This window comes from Ambystoma mexicanum, chromosome 2q (genome assembly GCF_040938575.1).
Source record: "Ambystoma mexicanum isolate Mex_15411 chromosome 2q, UKY_AmexF1_1, whole genome shotgun sequence".
Lineage (NCBI taxonomy): Eukaryota > Metazoa > Chordata > Amphibia > Caudata > Ambystomatidae > Ambystoma > Ambystoma mexicanum.
In genome coordinates this window covers 234,544,155-234,565,305 of record NC_090924.1, presented here as the reverse complement: position 1 = coordinate 234,565,305, position 21,151 = coordinate 234,544,155, and the positions used below count along the sequence as shown (strand labels likewise).

The 21,151-nt window shown below is 45.8% G+C and overlaps 1 protein-coding gene across 4 annotated transcripts in view; it reads right to left on the bottom strand.

Moving 5' to 3' along the window:
- KCTD5 (potassium channel tetramerization domain containing 5) overlaps positions 1 to 21,151 on the bottom strand; it is a 531,705-nt gene that overhangs the window by 156,948 nt on the left and 353,606 nt on the right. For all 4 annotated transcript variants that reach the window (XM_069647192.1, XM_069647193.1, XM_069647194.1 and 1 more), the window contains one exon: positions 8,638 to 8,763. In XM_069647192.1, coding sequence (XP_069503293.1) covers positions 8,638 to 8,763 — 126 coding nt within the window. The remainder of the gene's footprint in view (positions 1 to 8,637; positions 8,764 to 21,151) is intronic.

Below are 21,151 nucleotides of genomic sequence, written 5' to 3'. Positions count from 1 at the left end.
TGTTTTGAGGTGCTTGGCACTAGGCTTGACTTTTTCTCGTTGATTGAGAAGCCTAACTCGTGAAGGAGGTCGATAGTCCTTTGAATGTTTGTCCTGCAAATTCCTGGGGTTTCCCCCGTTATGAGCCAGTCGTCCAGATAAGGGTACACTGGGATTGCCTCCCTGCGTAGGTGTGCAGCCGCCACCGCCAGTACCTTGGTGAATACCCTTGGTGCTGAAGCTATCCCGAAGGGCAGTACCTTGAATTGGTAGTGTCGACTGTCCACCTTGAAGCGCAAATACTTTGTGGGCTGGGAACATGGAAATATGAAAATAAGCATCTTTCATATCCAAGGTTGCCATGTAATCCCCCTTTTTTAGGAGGGGGATTACCTCTTGTAGCGTGGTCATACGAACATTTTTGGGGCTTGACATACTTGTTGGCAGGCCGTAAGTCCAATACTGGGCGCATTGTCAAATCTTTCTTTGGCACAAGGAAGTAAGTTGAATAAATACCCTTGTTTACCTGGTGTCCCGGGACGAGTTCTATCGCGTCCTTTTCTAGCAGAACGGCGATCTCCTCGAGGAGATTCTTCTGATGTTCTAAGGAGTGTACTCTTTGTCGTGGAGGATGGTTCCGGGGATGCTGCAGTAGTTCTATACAATATCCTGTGGATACTGTTGACGGCACCCATCTGTCTGATGTTATCCCTTGCCAAGCCTGGGTGAAGTTGGAAATGCGTCCCCCTACTGGGGTTGCGTGAGAAGGGACCCCGAACTGCCCGTCACTGCTTTGGTGGAGGCGTGCCGCCTCCCTTGTTGGGGCTGCCTCTGCCTTTACCAGGACCTCTCCTATTACCCCTGCCGTAACCCTGGGTAGACTGTTGGTTGTTGTTGTTCCACTGTGTACCCTGCCCCTGGGAATAGGTAGATCCTCTCTGGGAATTTTGGCCGTGTGGGCGACGAAAATTACTATTCCCTCTCTGCTTATGGGTTTTTTTTTGGTTAACTGGCCAAGGGACTTGAGTGTTTCGTATTCGTCCTTGGCATTCTTCAGTGCGTCTTCGACCGCCTTACCAAACAGATCGGTTTGTCCAACAATGATGCCTGGGTTTCTGCCTTAAAACCAGACTGCCGTAACCACGCATATCTTTTGATAACAGTGCCTTCCGCTATCAATCTGCCTGCGTTGTCCGCGGCGTCGAAGGTTGCTTTCAAAATGCAACCAGACACGGCTCTACCCTCTGCGGAAATCCGAGCTAACTGGCCCTTTAAAGGTTCAGGAGCAGAGGCTATGAGTGCCGTGACTTCTTCCCACTAATGGCAGTTGTAGCTGGCCAACAGGGTGGAGGAGTTTGCAATCCTTGCTTGATAGGCAGACGTTGAGGCTACTTTCCTGCCGAAACTGTATAGTTTTTTGCTCTCCTTGTCGGGAGGAGCTTCGGACGATGACAAGGGTGTTCCAGCCCTCTTACGATTGTTGGTAACCACTAGGGAGTCTGGCTTCAGATGTCCTCTTATATAGAGGGTCAGACTGGGCCGCCCTGAAAAGTTTCAACCCTGGGATTGACTGCTCTGGTGAGGTTCGGGTTCACTAGGGACGGATCTATTCTCCGCTGAATGGACTTAAGGATAGGGATGGTCTGGGCAACAGGCCTCCTTTCTCCCACTAACTCTTCTGTGAAGTCCCTCTTCTCCTGGACACCGTGGGTGTCAATGTGGAAATGTTCTGCTGCGTGTGCGAGAACCTCGTTTAGGAGGGGTTAGTTATCGACCGGGGAGTCGGTAACCGGGGCTTCGTTCTCTACCAGGGAATCTACTCTGTATGTTTCCGGGTCCTCCTCTTCCTCTTCCTGGTCCTCATCATCCCCATAGTAGCCCGTCCCGGTTTGCTCTTCCACCATACCAAATTCTTGGTCCTCACCAAAGGAAGCCTCTCCTTGATACAGTGAGTATGGTCTTGCGTATGGTTGTACCTCGAAGGGTTCTGACCTTATCGGTGTTTCAAACCGGGGCTTTTTACTCGGGGGGGGGGGATAGGATCCTTAGAGCCTGAGGGTGTCGCCCCTTGTGGATCATACGAGAGGAAATGTTCTGCATTTGTATCATAAAAATCAGCCAAAGAAGACATTCTTGACATGACCCTATCTATGTCTTCACCGGACCATTTTTTGGAACTGGGAATGACTCTCAGCAAGTCTATGGGATTTATCTTGAGTAGCTTTGCTGGTTTTAGACATATCAGCAGACCTGGTTTTGTCTGTCTGTTTAGGGGGAGTGGTGTGTTTTACAGGTGTGGAAGAGTGCAAAGGTTGTTTCTTCTGCTGTTTTCCCCCCTGCCCGTGAGTGGAAAAATGTTTTCCCTGTCCCTTAGTGGCTCCGGAGGTTTTCGACGCCTGGCGTCGAGGATCGGGGGTGGTGTCCCTGTCCTTCGAGCGTGGGGCCTCGCTGATTTTAACTGTGGGCTCCGACTCCTGGAGCGCGGCCTGGGGGTGGAAGTCGTCTTCGTCTTCCGACGATCGAACTTCTGTTAGCCTAGGGAGCGAGGCACTCTTGGCAAGAGTGGATGATTGCCTGGAGTCATGCGGCGATCTTGATCGAGAGCACCCAGCGGACACCGAATCGGACCGTTCTGTTTGTGCCTCTTTCCGAGAACTCAACGTCATTGAGTCTCGGTTGGACTTAGTGTGTTTAGTGTGTGTAATATGTGAAGCGCTTGTGTCGCCGGGGGTCTTCCCCATAGTCGCCCTGCCGGACGACCTTCCGAGGTCGGGGACCTGTGCTCAGCTGTCTTTCGACGCCATAATGCCCTCGCCGTCCGAAAGTACGGCGTCGCTGCCGTCGCTGAAGGCGCCCTCCGTTGCCATGGCCGCCTGCCTGGCGTGGTGGGCCCAACGCTTCGTCGAACGGTCCTTAAGTGTCTTAGGTTTAAACCTACTACATGCTCTGCAGTTCGCTTCGGGGTGGTCCCTCGGCAAGCAGAGATTGCACGTGGCGTGCCTGTCGACCCAAGGGTATTTGCGATTGCACTTGGGGCAGAATTGAAAAGGGGTACCCTCCATACGCATCTTGAGGCAGCGGGCTGTTAAGTGTAGGAAATGTATATGGTGTACCTATATACCAAGAGTGTAGAGTATGTACCACCCCCACTCTCCCTACTTGTAGGGCCGAGGCCAGAGGCCAGAGGCCTTCCAAGGCCCGGGCCAAGGCCAGAGGCCTTCCGAGGCCCAAATCCGTCGTGCAGCAGCCGACGGTCGATTTCTTCTCCAGCCGGCGTCGAGTGTTGAAGTTCGACGTTGGGGTGGGGAAGGATGTCAATAGATAATTATTTTAAATTTTTAGCAAAAGTATGGCTAAGGCCAGGGGACTCCGCAAAATGCTTCCGACCAGTATGGCGGAAAAAAACAATCTGAGGATCCTAGACGCGTGAGGGATCTTGGGTACAGTGGACGTCACACTAGGGATAGTATTACTGGCACGCCCTGTGTCGACGCCCATTTTCGAGTTTCGAAAAACAAACTAATACTCCGCAGCTTCCACTAGATGTCGGCCTATGCACAGCATGTGATCTAAGCAGATCCCACAAGCCTCAGAAATATATATACACACATACACACACGCCTCTAAATATGCATATGGACAAATAAAAGATGGAGGTTTCCATTGCATGTTATAAAGCAGTACTGAACATGAATAAGAAGGCCTCACTCCAGTGTGTTACAGTTAAAAGCAAGTTTTAATTGCAAAAAATTATATCAGATGGAGATAGGATGAGCCAGGAAGCCAAACTCATCAACCAGGACTTGGCTGACATTGGATACAAATTGTGTGAAGGAACAAGGGGCTCCTGTTCAGGAAGCTTGAGCAAAACAAAATATGTCAGAGGACTATTAAAAAGAATATTAAATACACGAAAAGCTCGATTTCATGGTGTCCAGTCATGTGAAAAGAAAATTGGAAGGACGAGGTGGTCACACCTACGCACGAGGGTCGGCTTTGCCTACACTCCTTAAAATTCTCAAGAGCGCAGTACAAACTCAAGGGAAAACTTCAAAGCACTAATTGACACTGGACCATTGAGGTGATGGATTGATATAATAATGGGTGGGAAGTTAGTTTCTAGATGAGCCCACTAACACCTGGATATTCAGTCTGCGTGCTGCTGAACGTAGGTGGAAAAGTACTGATGGGGGTTAGAAGACAGCCAATTATAGAGGACCATGTAATCAAGAGTCCTGTGTAGCCAATGGAACATCATGTATTTAGTGACGTTTATAGTGGCCATGTTTTAGGGAGGGCTTAGTTGCCCCACCTGATGTTAAACACCCTATAACTTTTCTTCACTGTACTATACCGATATGGAACTTATACTAGATATTTACTTAGAGCCAATCACTCCCTCCGATAGGTTTTTGTACTTCCACATAGGTAGTGACGCAGGTCAATGTCAATGAAGACTATCTGATGCAATATAACCTCGGTTTCTACTAAAATGCATTGAGTAGGAGGATCGAACGACTGCTGATGTTTGTTTTAATAACAAGGATATAAAACGGAGTACAACTGACTCCCTTTTGCCAAACTACCCTAGTCATTTTGATTATTGATGTATGAATAAAAATCTGCATCCCCAACCATCACCAGGGTATTGCTACTCATCTTAAAGGGCTGAGAGATGCCAGTTCAATACTGTCCACAGAGTTGAGAACAGTTTGAAGGGACTCGCACATAACTTCCTTCTCATCTTTAACAATGTTCAAAAAAACCATCTGTCTTCCCCATCAGGAATATGATCAGCTTCCATTGCGGTACATTACCATAGAGTAAACGAAAACTTAGCCACTGCATAGGTTACCTTTGCCGATTTAAGGGCCATACTCCAGCAGAGAAGACTTTCTTTGCCATGGCATCATAGCGTTTGTCATCCTTGTCTGGGGCATCTGTCAGGTATGCAGTCTGCTTTGAAGTAGAAGTGACAGCCTGTACCACCAGGCTTTCTGGAGTGGGATGTTTGGAAAGGTAAACTGATCACTACTAGGAGGTGCTGTATTTACTAGACAATCTTTTATTCACTGCCGGAATTAACTGTGGTGTTTCCCAGTTGTCACCGACCCTCCTCTGTAAGGACACATGAAAAAAGTAGAATAGGGTCCTCTTGAGGTCCCTTATCTAAAATATCAGTCAGGTCATCTTAAGGTGGTGCAGTGTCTCAAAGGTCCTTCCTCATGACTCTTCTGATGTTAGAGCACGTGGAACGCCTGGTGTTCCATACTCCAAACCAAAATGATGTGCTTCATATTCTGATGGTTCATGCTCTTGATATATTGAAGGGAGAGATTTGAAAAAATCTTTTGACAGTGGATTGAAGGTTTCCCTAGATTTTTCGACATCATTCAATACCTTTGCCACTTACATCGACGTTTGATGCCGTCGACTGTTTCGATGACCCTGGCGTCGAAGATTTTGTTAGCAAGGGGGTCGATGTTTTTGCCTTCACAGACGTAGGCTCTCGACAGAACCTTCAAAGGTTTGAGAGTTTGTTCATGGACACCCAGGATCGGTGGCGCACATGGTTTGTCCTTTTCCCTTTATTTGTCAAGTGTCTCCTTGACAGGGGGATGCCTCCTACTCTTGCTTCAAGGACGTCGGGCCGCATTTTCAAAGACATGGAGCATTTTTTGGTGGAATCTCTCCCATTCAGCCAGAGAAGCTGATTTTGTTGGGCAGGTTACCTGTTATGGGGAGGAACTCAAAGACTGCGACCTGTGACGCCTTTCCTTCATACGTCATGAAGACAATGAGTGGTGAGATCCACTCCTGGATCGGTAATGTCTTCGCTTTCTTCCGACTCGCTTTTCCAACAGTCGAAGGGGATTTATGTGACCTACCTTCAGCTAATTTCCCTCTGTTTTTTCAGGTCTTTCACTGTCATTGAAAGACAGGATCCACACTCTTGTCATATGATCGGATCCCAAGCACCACAGACACACCCAATGGGGGTACGTAAGGGCCATTTTATCGCCTCACAGTCGTGGCATTTTTTAAACCACGATCTTGTAGTAGATGAAGATGCCATTATTTCACAAAATTCAATAGATTTCTCGAAAGGAACCAAAGCATGCCGATCTTCCGAAACAATAGCTCTCGTGGAAAAACAAAACTGAAGCCAACGGTCGCTTTGCACGCTATATGCACTAGTGATGACGTCGACATCGAAACCGAGGCCCTCAAGGGACATCGAGTCGACGGACATCGACACGCAGCGTCCCCTACTGGAGAAAATGCCCAAAGAAGCTAAAGGTGAATATGGATATACCAAAAGATGAGGAATACGTGGGAGGACAAAATACATTTGAATTTGCTTTATGCTTAGGGCAGCCTGTGCAGAGCTGAGGAGGAGAGTATAGAAAGGACAAACTATCAAAAAGTAGGCTAAGCCTGTTGAAAAATAAAACTCTTGTGGGCTTTCCTGAAAGATAGATTTCTTTTCTGGCGTCTGCAACCAGAAGGGGACTGCATAACACAACATACACAAAACCTACCCACCGAAGACATGAGAATCCTGGTTCCATGTAATGATGTCCCTGCAAAAATTACATTGAACACGCGGGGGACACCCCTGCTCCCCTTCACCCCATATATATGGTCACCATATAAGTCACCACAACCTTTTCCCGGCAACATTATGTATGGCAACCATATATATGGGGATATTACCGATACCAAGATGTCGCGCAAAGCTTTTGATCAATATATTTCAGGCAGACTTCCCAGGTGAATTAAGCAGAATTTTAAAGGCTACTTTCTGCTGCATCGGTAACCAGGGGAGGGAATTAAGTGGTTTCTATAATGCTGCTTCCAGAGGCCTGGGACCATTAGCTGCCCCCATACCTTTTTGTGTCATTTAAAGTCACTTTAGTAATTTCCAAAGTGCGGGGCCCATAGAATCTTGTTTGATTAATGAAAGCTTGTTTCCAGTGTCAGGCCGAAGTGGAACTGAGTTTTAAGTGTAAAGCTGAAATGGCATGGAGGAGGACTCAATCAGTGCAGCCAACAAATAACAAAATGATCTATTATATGCGCGTTTCATAGAAAAAAAAAGGGGTAACAGGACAAAACCAGTCTTGACTTGCATCTAAAGCACATTTAGTGATCTGGGTTCTTTTGACAGAAGTGTGGTTAGATACACTAACCAAGTTAACCAATTACAAACAGGACTGCTTGTGAATCACTGACATAGCAGGCCTTTAAGGAGTTGCAAGACACCACATTGACAGAACGAGGCACTGTGTGGGCCAAGCATAAAAGGCAAGTGAAGTGCCAGATGTTGGAATCCGCTTGTTTAAAATAGATTTACACACCAGATGGACATATGCCCCCCCCCCCAACCCCACCACACCCCAATGATAGTAAAACAATCTATTATTTATCACAGGTTAAAGCCATTTCTGCCACAATTATCTAGTGAGGTCTTGGGAGACCCAGTATAACATGTAAAGTTTTATAAGACTATCCCAGCTGTGTTGTGGTGGCTGAATTGAATGATCATTTTATGTATAGGTAGCTCAGTGGCATTATCATGCTTGCCCAAAAGTTACAGGGCATCCTTGGGGTACCGCGTCCATGAGTATTCAAAACTTGACAAAAAAAGTTTCCAAAATTCGGGCAAAGCACAAGGTGATTCTCATAAGAGTATGAAAAAAGAATCGAGATTTCAGTGACCATTTCCGTTTGTGCTGAAATGCATTTGTCTCTACTTGCTAGACTTTCAGCCTCGAACTGGGAAGAATTCACTTTACCCTAGTCATACACAAGTTCCATTTTCAACCAGAAACTTTACTTGGTGGTACAGAATGGAGACCTCCCATCAGGTACACAACCTTACAATCTGTAATTTTAAGTTATTAAAATTATTTTTAAAGGCTTTAACAGATGCTTGAGCTAGTTAATAGGAAACTGGTTCAGGAACTTTTCACCAAACAATAATATGATCACCGATCTAGCTTTGAGGAGCAACAGACTTCTTTCCAAGTCATGGGGAGAGGGAGAGAATTAAAAGGCGAGGAAACTGATCACAAGCTATCAATACAAGGGAACGGGGCACCAATAATGGGACAGGGCAGGACATTTGGCAGCAAGGGATCTAAAAGCAACCAGGGGAGAAAATGGGGGGGGGGGGGATCATTATCCTAGTACTACACATAAATGGAATCGTTTTTAAAGCCTCATGCCATATTCTCCTTTGCATTTCAAAGTCTGAGGAATGTCCTTCAACATACACAGCAAAGTTTAGCTTTAAAAAAATGAAGAATCTAGATTTACATCACAAATATGGTAGTTCAAAATGTACTCGAGAAAATGTTTAACCAAGGGGGCTCCTTTCGTAGGTTAAGCCGTATTTAAAAGGAAAGTATATTTTTTTATTCATGTTTTTTCCAGAAGAACTGTCCCAAATTAGTACATTTCTGGCAAACAATTACCTTAAAAACATGACCATACCTAGGACGCCCTCTAATAACAGCATCCAAATGTCACACAAACATTTACATTAGAAAGTTACACACACCGACCATCTCAGAGCAAATCTTTGATACTGGTCAAAAGGAGGCATTACATTTGGTTGTTCTGTATTGCAAAATTTCATTCCCATTGACCTACCTTTGCCTTTTCGCTCTGTTCACTGGCTGTGCCATAGGGGGTATTGTGCAACTCCTTAGAGACAACACACAAAAACTCTGCCTGGTCTTCGTTTCCATAGTTGTAAGAAGAGCCAATACTGACGAGCTGAAAAGAATGGAAAGCTTTCAGAATAAGTATTGAAAAACAAAATCAAAGTACGAATATTTTCAGGTCAGCCGTATGTAAAATGTAAAGTACATGCCCATACAAAACATCTTGGTGGAGCATTCATAGTCATCTAAATCAACCACAATGCTATGAGGGCTGTCTATGGTGAGATTTGAATAGTGAAATGACATGCCGAACAAATTACAAAAGCAAGCATCTATTCACATGAACGTGCATGGCATAAGAAATTAATTGTCGAGTCTGTAGATGTAGGATTTAGCACTAAAACACCAATATCGCAAATGACGTAACATTGCTCCATAGGTAGGATATAGCTCTACACCTATGTGAGGGTGCACAGATTTGCACCCTTAGTACATGCATAAACTACACAGCTAACAAAATGAACAGAAATAATGGTGTTTAAATGCACCAACATTGGGAGGAGCATCAACGAAGAACACTAAACCGTTGATCCCTAATGAAGCTATTAATGACCTTGTACCAGTCACAATTTGGAACATAGCGGTGCATGAAGTGCTTATTAAGTAGGCTAAAGACCTACTTGTTCATGAGGCAACTATAGTTCCGACATTTAAACCCATTAGACGTATTTGTGGGACTACTGGTTCTACTGCCACTAGATGCTGTTACATGAACTTCATCATCCATTCTATCTTGCTTGCCATCACATAGGTTTCCATCTAAGGAACAGCTTGACAAATTCAAGCCACTCTTATTATGAGCTGCCCTTCCAAGAGGCAAATTTAACCAAAGACTCATAATACTTTGGCATTTTGCTTTATAATATGAAGGAACTGTATATGACCAGTTCAGTTTTAAATCTGAATCATTTGGTGTATTGTCGCAAAACTGGTCTAACTGTTTTTCAAATGTTTCTACATGGTTTACTGCATTTCACCCAACTATGTACTGGGTCAGGGTTTTACTTTCACAAACATGGCAATTATCTACTGTCCAAAAAAGACTGCATAACGTTTAATCTGCATTGCAAAGTAAACAGATCTCAATGGTCAAATACATTCAACAGTGATGTAAAGCAACATAAATGTACACATTACCCTGACGAACAGGCTAGCTCATACAAATATTAGGTCTCCAATTGCAAATAAATGAGAATTTGCTGCATTCCTCGAAAAGGCGACTATGGCTAAGAGTGCTAGAATAAAGTGAAGACAATGCTTTGAACAATGACATTCTAGTGCACCACAACAGGACCATCCAAGACAAAGGTTTTCAAATCTGATGCTATAGTACATGACAATTTTAAAAATATAATTTGAAGACCTGGGCAACAGTTTATGGTCATCAGGAATAAAAGGTGAAAAACCAAAATAGGATGGTGGTAATTAATTTATCATAAAATCGCTTCTTAAACGCAATCCTTTTGACTTCTTCGAAGCACCAGCATTAGCTGAGAAGAACAAGTTACTTACCCCCTGGTAATGTTCTTTCGACTGGCTGCTCAGCCCATGTATGACATGCATTACTTACTGTAAAAGCATTTCTGATGGTTTATCGGCTTAGATTCACATGCTGTGCATATGGTCCAACATCCAGTGGTAACCGCAGAGTATTGCATCTTGACTTTCGAGAATCGAAAGGGGCGTCGACATGGGCGTGACTAACACTATCCCTACGTGACGTGTAGTGTACCCAAGATCCCTAATGTGTGGAGGTCCCTCCAATTGTATTTTTTCTGCCGTGAGGGAGCCTTATGACTATCGTGCGCGAGTACAGAAAAGAGAGAAAGCAGTAAGACGTCCATGTTCCTTCCATCCGAGTGGGGAGGAAGGGTGGGCGCATGTGAATCTAAGCAGATACAACCATCAGAAATGCTTTTAGGGTAAGTAATGCATGTCTTCTGATGTGTGTTAATCTGCTTAGAATCACGTGCTGTGCATAGACTAGCAAGCAGTACCCGGAGTTGGAGGTGGGTTGTGAGAAGGAACAGTAGTGAAAAGATGTCTTAGTACTGCCTGTCCCACCTGAGGATCAGACCTAGAATGAGTGTCTAGGCAATAGTGTTTTTGAAAGGTGTGTACAGAACTCCAGGTTGCCGCTTTGCAAATAGATTCAAGGGGAACATTTGCAATGAATGCTATGGACACCCCAGTGCCTCGAGTGGAATGTGCTCTAGGCTTGAAGGGCAGCTCTCTCTTAGCAAGGGTGTAGCAGAGGGTGATACATTTAACAATCCACCTAGAGATGGTGGATTTGGAGATTGCGTCTCCTCTTCTTCCTGATGTCACCGAAACGAAAAACTGATTAGTGGTTGAGTTCTTTCCATGTAGAACATAACAGCTCTGCAAACATCCAGTGTGTGCAGGGTTCTTTCTCCCAGGCTTGAAGGATTCTGAAAGAACGTTGGTAGTTCTACTGACTGGTTCACATGGAACTTGGAAATTAATTTAGATGCAAATCTAGGGTGAGTGCGCAGAACCACCTTATCTTTGTGAACTGTTACAAAGGGTTCTATGATCGAGAGTGCATGTAGTTCACTTACCCTCTTGATGGAGGTAATAGCTATCAAAAAATCAGTCTTCAGGGTGAGGTCTTTAAGACTTGCCTTGTGCATGGCTTGAAAGGAGCCCCCATAAGTCTAGTCAACACCACGTTTAGATCCCATCCGGGCGCCGGGTTAGAAATGGGAGGGCAAATTCTTTTCACTCCCTCAATGAAAGCCTTAATAACTGGTATCTTCCACCATGACACTTTCTGTTGTGATGTCGTGTAGGCTGAAAGTGCAGCTAGGTGCACCTTTATGGAGGTGAAGACCAGGCCTGAGTCAAGTAAATGAGTTGGGTATAAAACTGTGTGGGAGAGCAGTTAATCGGGTTAATGCTCTTTGAGTTGCACCAGATGACAAACCGTTTCTATTTACTGGAATAGCAGTATCTGGTGTTCGGTTTTCTTGCCTCCCTGAGAATGTCCATACATCTCTTAGGGAGTTGCAGGTGTCCAAACTATGACCTCAGAAGCCAGGCTGTCAAGTTCAATGTCTGCGGGCATGGGTGAAGTGTCTCCCCTCTGTCTTGCGACAACATGTTGTACGGGCAAGGCAGTTTGACTGGAGGAGATTGGGACATCTCCATCAGATGAGGAAACCAGGGTTGGCGGGCCCACATGGGGGCCACCAGTATCGTGGTGACTGGTTCCTGGTGCATCTTGTGCACGATCTTGATGAGAACGGAAGTTGGGGGGGGTTTGAGGGGGACAGAGGGAGCATAGACAAATTTCCCTGACCATGTTTGTATTTGTATTTATTTATTTATAACGCGCAAACCAGCAGGCCCGGAGGCATCAGGGCGCAATTTGTAAAAGGTTACAGATATGCAGGTATAACAGAGAATCAAACATTTACACATGGGATCCGATATGCAGGTATAACAAAGAATCATTATATACATTTACAAGAGGATCTTATATACATATGTACAGTAGTTTCAGTGCCGATAGGTGATAGTAGCGGTCGGCAAGTCAGGGTAGGTCAGGAAGAAACGCGAAGCCGGCCTTAAAGCTGGTTGAAAAGCCAAGATCTAGTATTGGCTTTGAAGGTATTGAAAGAGTCTTCCGCTCTAATTGAAACAGGGAGGGAGTTCCATAACTTGGAAGCTAAAACGGGGAAACTTGAGCCCCCTGCTTTTTGCAATTTAAATCTGGGGATCGCTAGACAGTGGGATTGGGCTATTCTTAGAGGTCGGGAGGTAGAGTGGCGCGACAGACTACCACCAAGGTAGATCGGGGCTTTGTTGGCTAGGCATTTGTGCGTAAGGGCGAGTGTTTTGAGTGAAATTCTCTGTTTGACAGGTAGCCAATTTAACTTACTTCTGGTTTCTGTGATATGGTGGTGTCGGGGAATGTTTAAAGCGGCACGAATGGCGTTGTTTTGTGTCGTTTGAAGTCTGTTCAGGTTCTCTTGGCTGGTGCCAAGATAAAGAGCACTGCAATAATCAATTTTAGCCATAATAAGGGTTCTCGCTAGCGTAACGCTGTTAGACGTAGTGAGGAATGGTCTGCAAGCTGCGATAAGTTTGCATGTGTATGCAGACGCAGATCTGACAGCATTAGTTTGTCGGGTTAATGAGTGTGGCATCAAGGAAGAAACCTAACGTTTTGGTATCTTTTGAGACACGAATGATATTACCATCTATGTTGAATGACTGATAGGACGGCTCTAGTCTGCTCAGGCGTTGTGCAGTGCCCAAGATCAGGAGCTCCGTCTTGTCATCATTCAAGCACCACTGATGTTGGGCCATCCAGGCTTGGATGACCAAGTAGACGTCGTTAAGGGCCTTGGTGTCACCTAGATAATCACCAGTGATGGGGATGAGTATCTGGGTGTCGTCCGCATAGTTAGTATAGGAGACACCCAGATAGTCAAGCACATCAAAGAGTGGTTTCGTGAAAATGTTATAGAGTGTAGGTGACACACAAGATCCCTGAGGAACGCCACAGTGAATCGGGGAAGGGTCCGCGGCTGCGGATGGGGCAAAGACTCTCATGGATCTGTTGCTCAGGAAAGATTTGATCCAAGCCGCAGCCGAGGAAGAGAAGTTGGCAGCTGAATGGAGGTGCTCGCACAGGATCTGATGGTTGACCAGATCGAATGCGGCTGAAAGGTCGAGAAGTAGTAGCATTGCTAGTTTGCCTTGATCCTTTAGATCCTCGATTTGAGTTTTAAGGTCTAATAATGCGGTCTCTGTCCCGTGTCTGGGGCGGAAACCAGATTGTCGTAAGACCTAGCAAGTTATTAGTTTCCAATATATGTTATCCAGAGTCTGTTCCCCTAGAGGCGTAATCTTCGCATTGAGCGTTCTCCAGAGTTGCAAACAAATCGATCTCTGGGAAGCCCCATTCTGCGAAAATGTTGGAGACTATGTCTCAGTGTAATCGCCATTCGTACTCCTTGGGCAACGGAAAGTCTCTGATGAGTATGTCTGCCAGAAGATTGAGTTCCCCTGGAACATGTTGTGATAACAGGAACATGTTGCGTTTGAGAGCCCACTTCCAAATGTTCTGGGACAGTTTGGACTGCCCTGGAGACGGAGTGCCCCCTTGTTTGTTCAGATCATTCATGGCTTTGGTGCCGTCTGTGAGGATGAGGATTGTCTTCCCCTGCAGTTGTGTCTGGAAAGCCTTCAGTGCTTTGAACACTGCCAATAGTTCCAACAGGTTTATGTGGTTGGATGCTATGTCTGACGCCAAACTCTGTGCGCCGTTTGTTGAAGCAGGTGAGCTCCCCACCCTGTAAGAGAGACGTCTGTGGTTATAGTGGCTTCACTGCGGGGGTGGTAAAGGATTTCCCTTTCAAGAGGTTGTCCCTCGACCACCACCGCAGCGGGAGAACGAGGGCCGGCGAGACAAAACTAGATCGTCCCACTGTTCGCCGGCTTGACACCACTGGCTGTTTAGCCATTCTTGCACTGGGCGCATGCGCGAGCGAGGAACCAAGTAGATACATGATGCCATCATTCCTAGAAGTCGCATAGCTTTGTGTACAGTCCCCTCTCGACTGGCTACATACTGAGGGATCTGAAACATGTTTTGGACCCTCTCGGAGGGGAAGACGAGGCCGTCCTTTGTTCGAATTACAGCCCCTAGGAATTGTTGGACCTGACTCGGGTCTAGACTGGATTCTTTCTCGTTCATAGAGAATCCCAGACTGATTAGAAGATCTATTGTCTTTTGGGTATTGGACATGTTTCGTAAGAGTCCCCTGTTATGAGCCAGTCGTCGAGGTAAGGGTAGACCGGGATGAATTGCCTGCACAGATATGCTGCTGCCACCGCTAGTACTTTTGTAAATACCCTTGATGCAGATGCTATGCAGAAGGGTAGTACTTTGAACTGCTGATGTTTGTCTTGTATCATAAATCTGAGGTATTTTCTGTGCGCTGGCAACATTGAAATATGAAAAGTATGCATCTTTCATGTAGAGTGTTGCCATGTAATTCCCCCTGTGATAACAGTGGGATTACATCCTGCAGTGTGACCATGCAGAACTTTTGTGGCTTTACAAATGTGTTTACTGGGCGTAGATCTAAAACAGGGCGCATGGTTAGATCTTTTGGGTACAAGGAAGTACACTGAATAAATACCTTCTTTTACCCGTGAAAGAGGTACGATTTCCATGGCTCCTTTCTCCTGTAGTGTCTAGATTTCCTGCTGAAGAATGTGAAGATGGTCTGGTGTCAGTAGACTTGCTCGTGGAGGTCTGAATGTTGGGGACCGGTTGAACTCTATACAGTACCCTTGGGCCACGGTCTTTAGCACCCACTGGTCTGTAGTTATTCGCTCCCATGCCTGAAGAAACTATGTTAGCCGGCCCCCGACCAGGGAGGGGACCCGAATCTTCGGGTCAATTCGAACCTGAGGCCGGGGAGCGTGTGGGTGTAGAGTTCCGGCCTCTTCCTTTGCCACGTCGCTGACCCCTTTGGGGATACGGGGTGCTGAAACCGCTATTTCTCTGTGTAGAATTCCAATTGTTTCCCCGATGAATATTATTGTTGAGGGAAGCGTTGGCCACAAAAAAACAAAAAATAAAAGTTTGGTTTGGACCCAGATCCTCTTCTTGTAGAGGGTCTGTAATCTGGTCGTGTTTTTAAGGTGTCATGCTCCTTTTTTGCGCTCTTGGAATTGCAAAACCAAGCTGAAGCAAAAACATTTCTTGCTTTTAAGGAACCTGCTATTGTAAAAGTGAATTGCAAGGCCTACATCTGCAGCACCGAACGACTCCGGCATTGCTTTGTCCCTTATCTCGAATCTTTTGGTTAATGGTCAGGACTGGTGCTGGATTCAGCCGGCCCTTAAGACTTTAAAGAGCATCAGACAGGGTCTGGGACATGCATGACAGCATTGAGATTGAAATAGTTCCTTGGAACTCATGTGGAAGCATTAATATGTTTAAATTTATGATCAATTCTGCAGGTAATCTACTTCCTAGAATGTATTTGTTCTAAGAGACAATGCTTATGGCCAACCCCCTACTGGAAGGCTTTCATACCGTCTCGTGTCCGGCAGTTAGGGAGGATGGGGTCAACCTGGAGGGGGTCTTACTATTGCCATTGATCGTAACCTGGGGCTCAAATGGGAAATGATATGTAGCAATGAATGGCTTCTGGTGATTAGTTTGGAGCTGGGACCAGGCCTTCAACCTATCTTGCCATCTCTATTGGAACACCCACAAGGGTTACTTTTGAAACTATTGAAGGACTGGGCGATCTCCTGTATGTTTGGTTTGAGAGGGGTTGTGGTAAGCGAATAATCTTGGGAGGCGTTTTTAATTCCTTCTGTGCAGAAGGAGATCTGTGGAATACAATGGGGGCCACTCCGACCTTTCAACACTTGAATACCAAACACGGCATCCGTTGGGATATTCTCTTGGGGGATTGGGACATGGCCTTGCTGGATCATTCTCCCTCTTCTCTCTCCTCCAGATATACTTGGTATAGAGGGGCTCTGATTCAGAGGATTGACTTCATTTACATTTCCAATGGCATCAGGAACAGCTGCAGTTACTTGAACCATATTCCAACTGAGTTGGGTGACCATATACCCCTCTTTCTCCTTGTCTATATCCATCTCTACCCTTCTGACAAGAGCGGAACGGCTGGTTTAACTATCATTAATAAGGGGATGAACGTTGTGTGGAACAGAAAAACTATCCTCAAATTCAATCGCCTCTTGTTGCCTCCTTGAAAGACTTGGTTCCGGCCTTTCTACGAGCATATTGAGGGAGGGTCGTAGGGACTCACTGTATATCACCACCTTGGCCTGCATTCGACAAATCAGACACCAACACATTCCAGCTAGTGTCAGGAAAAAGACCTACTTGAGTGACGATAGAATCTTTCAATCCAAGACTCGCAAAAGAAGGGAACTTGTTGCTTTGGTAAGATAGTGCTTGACCGCCTATGAGTATGCAGCATGCAAGCGCAAACTTCTGCAAAGATACAAGAACTTCGGAAAATCCCTTAAGATGGATGCTTTCCACAGGCTACAGCAGATTATGCTGAAAACCTATGTAAAGGTAAAGGACCATTTTGGTCTACTGTTAACAGGACATTGGGCAATGCCAAAGGTGGTTTGGATTGCCCCATAGAATCTGCTAATGGGTGGAATATTACACCAATAAATATGCCTTACCTGTTGATTTTAGGGACACTGATGGTTTTGACTTGGGTATTGTTATGCTCACCTGGTATCCACGGGGAAGCCACCCAGCCATAGGGACTCCGGTATCCTTCTCTGCAGTTCCCAGGTGTGACCAGCGGGGAAGTTCTGCCTGGAATACAGGTGGCCAATGTTCAAGACTGGGCAACTGGGATAAGCAGCCCCCCACCACCCTGTATGCCCGCAGCCCCTCTGGACCTCTTCTCACCTTGTTAATTCAGGTGTGCACTCCGTCCTGCCTTCTTGGCAGGGGCACGTTGTCCTTTGTGGGCGAATGCGATCTAGTTACTTCACTGATGCCGGCCCGCTTTGAGTCTTTCAGGTAGGTCTTATTGCTGTTGTATATGGTTGTTATTCTTGCATGCCTTTCTTGGTTTAATAAATGTCTCTTTCTCTTCCTTAGGAGCGCGGGAGTCCAATGTGGCACATTGGCTGAAATGGGTCTCGCCGGTAAATGATGGCGTATAAAGAGCGCTATGATGCGGTAAGTAGGCGCCATGCGCAGCGCTATGATGCCTTGCCTTTCCTAACCTGTTGTCTTTTCTTTACCATAGATCGCGGTGCTCAGCCGGTGTATGAAATCCCGAGGCGATGCTGGTCGAGGGGAGACTTGCGAGGTAAGCTTTTCGGCACAATTCGTTATGTTGTAAAAGTGTCTGTCTTGTTTCTTCCTTTTTTGCAGATCTGTCGGTCCGGGAGACGCGCTGATCCTAGGATGCTGTTCGCAGGAGCAGTGGGCAGCCAACGATGAAAATTACAGGTAAGCTGCTGCTGCTAACGATGTCCTTTTCTCTCTTTACAGATGCTGTTCTTCCGAGGTTCGCGGGTTCAGCTGAACACGATGAGCGTCACGTTGCAGGATTGCAAACTAACGCGAAGCGTGTTATCCAAGTCGGGTGTGGTTTAAATAGCTTCAAGAAAGTAGTCCAGGTAAAGTAGTTCCTAGGCTACCACACCCAAAACACTATACCGCATAGCTTGGTTCCAAGGAGCCAAGCTATGTGGATGCCTCCATGTTGGCTGGCACTTGAAATAAAGTAGTTCCCTAAACACAAGTCTTTATTAAGTATGAGCCTGGCGCCAGGACTGGCCCAAGAAAAGGATGCCCAAGTTTGTTGGAGACCCGAGCCAAGACCCCTCCTGGCCCATGGGTTTGCCAGGGGGGGGGGTTCTGGATGTGGATCGTGACAGGTATACCTGTTGGAGGCCTGTGCACCTGGGACAGGGAGGACATTGTGAGGGCCATTGGCCGACTTAAGCTGTCTCGGGCCCCCGGACCAGACGATATACCTCCCTTTGTTCTTAAGGAGGATCTGATCTTATGGGCTGAGCTCTTGAAGCCTATGTGACTACATTTGCCAGTCCCAAACTGTCCCTGATTCATGGGTCCAATGTATTATAGTACCCATTCACAAAAAAGGTGATAAACTAGATTTGAACAATTACAGACCTATAGCATAGATGCTACGAGTAAGGTTTTTTCCTATCCTCCTTTTAAGGGATCTCAATCATGCTATCAAAGGTAACAATCTCTTGAGCCAGTTCCAAGTGGGGTTCAGGGAAGAACTGAGCACCTCACTCAATGCGACCATCCTGGTCCACCTTAGACATTATGTTCATCATTCACAAGTAGGGGATGTGCATTTAGCATCACTGGATATGACCAGTGAATTTGATGGCGTCATAAGGTCTAGGCTCTGGCAGAAAATGCTTGCTATGAATATCCCTTGCAAGCTGGTCCAACTGATTGCCCTCCTACACTCTTACTACCATACAAGTTTGTCTCACAGAAGAGGGGTCTCTTTCAGCAGAGATCTACATACACATTGGGGTTAAACAGGGGTGTAACACTGGCACCTATACTCTTCAACCTATACGTGTGTGATGTGGAGACTGGCAGAGTCCTTCCAGGCGCCCGTTAGGCTGGGGAGTATTAGGTTGGAGTGGATGGTTTTCGCAGATTATTTTATTATTCTCGATAGAACTCTGCGAGGCCTGAGAACAAAAATGCAGCCGTTCTTTAATTATGCACTGGCCAACAATCGCTTGCCTAATGCTTCCAAGTCTAAGGTCTTGGACTTTTCTCAGAGAAAAAAGACTCAGCACTGTGTTTGGACTATGGGACTGGATAATGTGGAACAGGCCAAGGTTGTATCTATTTGGGCCATTACCTCCCTAATAGAAATAGCATGGAGTGTTGGAAAAACATACTATCTGACAAAGCTAAAAAATTAACTGTACAACTGAAATTTTTGAAACCGTTAACAAATTTTCACTGCTACCCTTGAGGCGCTATTATCTAGCCAAATTTGAGAATCATTTTGTATGGCCGGGACCTTTGTATCCACAACATGGGACATATCTTAAACATCATACAAGGGACGCTACGGAAGGAGGTATTGGTCTCCCAATGGCTATCCCTAATGCAGTCTTAAGACAAGAGCTGTGTCGTCTCTTTAACGGCCAGGTACGTTTGAAGGCAGCTCTCTATATATAGAAGAATTGACCCCCCCTAAAAATTCCCTTTATGAGAATTTACATCTAACCATGCATGCTGGAGCTGTCCCGTCTATCCAAGAATTTAGAGAAAAGAGGAGTTCAGTACTGGTTTATAATGGGGTCACTCAGGAAGATTGTGTGCAAAGACCAGGGCACATAAAAAAAGACTTTAAGACTGATTGGGCTGAGACAATTCACTGCATTTCCTTGTATACAACTTATGTGGCATATTCTCATTTTCCCCATGCTAGAGTGTTTACCGGTGTATCTCCAGTGTTTCCCTTGTCCCATTATTCGCATAGAATATATTTAAGGGCACCTGGCAATGCCCTGAAAAACCCAGGTGGGCGTAGTTGAATCAACAAAACAAAATTTCAGGGTGAGAGGACACACCCATACAGTAGTCTCATAACAAAGTGAAGAAGTCAATGCCTGCGCATGTCTTGACTTAATACATTTAATTAGCATAACAAATGACAAATGGCACAATATGGGGATAGTGTACCCAGGAGTATTAAGAAAAAATACAGGTGAGTATAATCCAGTGGAATGAAATGGATCTAAATGGTTGACATACAAGTTCTGCTAATATTCAAAAACATATTGGTTATGCAGGTACAATGTGAACAAAAAACCGAATTCAATGAACATATAAAAAAAAGCAATGCATACATTGTGCACTGAACATGTGGTGTAATTGTCGACACTACGGTGTTTCGGCCCTGGGATGAGCTGTGGAATGCAGCTTTATGTGCAGGCCTTCATCAGGACGTATGATGGAGTAAATTCGGGCCCCGGGTACTCCATCTAAGACTTATCCAGTGCTAGGGTGAGTTAAGACATCCATCTTAGTGCGGATGACAGGCTGGCATGTGACTCGCCAATGTGGAAACAAGTAAATACCTCACGTGGTAAAGACTCATCAAATTCGAATGAGGGGTTGATCACCCACTTCTTGGTATGGCTGTAGCTTATACAGTCGGTCAATTCGTGGCAAAGATTCGGTATCGTAAAGTTTGTCTGGAGCCGAGGCTGCGGCGTCTCTTGATGCGAGGACTGTCTAGCTCACAGTAAGCAACACGAAGCACTGGAAGAATCTTGGGTGTGGCTTATATAGCCAGCCACACCCAAACACTAGAGAGCTCATGAATCATCATGCAGTTCCTGTTTGGCAACAGGAAGTGGTAACCAGGAAGTTGCTACAAACACTAAGAATGGATTAAAAGAGGCATTTGCTATGGGTTCTTTGTGTGCCTATGCCAGGCCTGCCAAGCCTCCACCCAGCTTGCCCAAACTACCTGCCTGATAGCTATGACACCTACGTGGCCAGCCTAAACCATGGGACCATAAATCTCAAGGAACAAACAAGGCAAGTTCTGAGTCGGAATATAGTGGTGAAATTTACCCTGCAAAAAATGATAAGTTACTCGCCGTAGTGACAAACTAACTCTTAGTCCATAGTCCCCTTTCCTCCATACTGCATGGGTGTCCCCTTCCAAGGGACAGGAGACGGAACCTTTTTCAGCAGAAAAAAATCTTACTTAAATTTAGAGGCGCGCAGGGGGTGCGGCCCAGGGAGCATGCGCTGCACTGACTGCGACCTCCAGTGCCACACCTCAGTCCCCATTGACGCGCCAATTGATTTAACATTGCCTAATGACATCAGTATTAATAGGGTGGAGGTTGGTGGG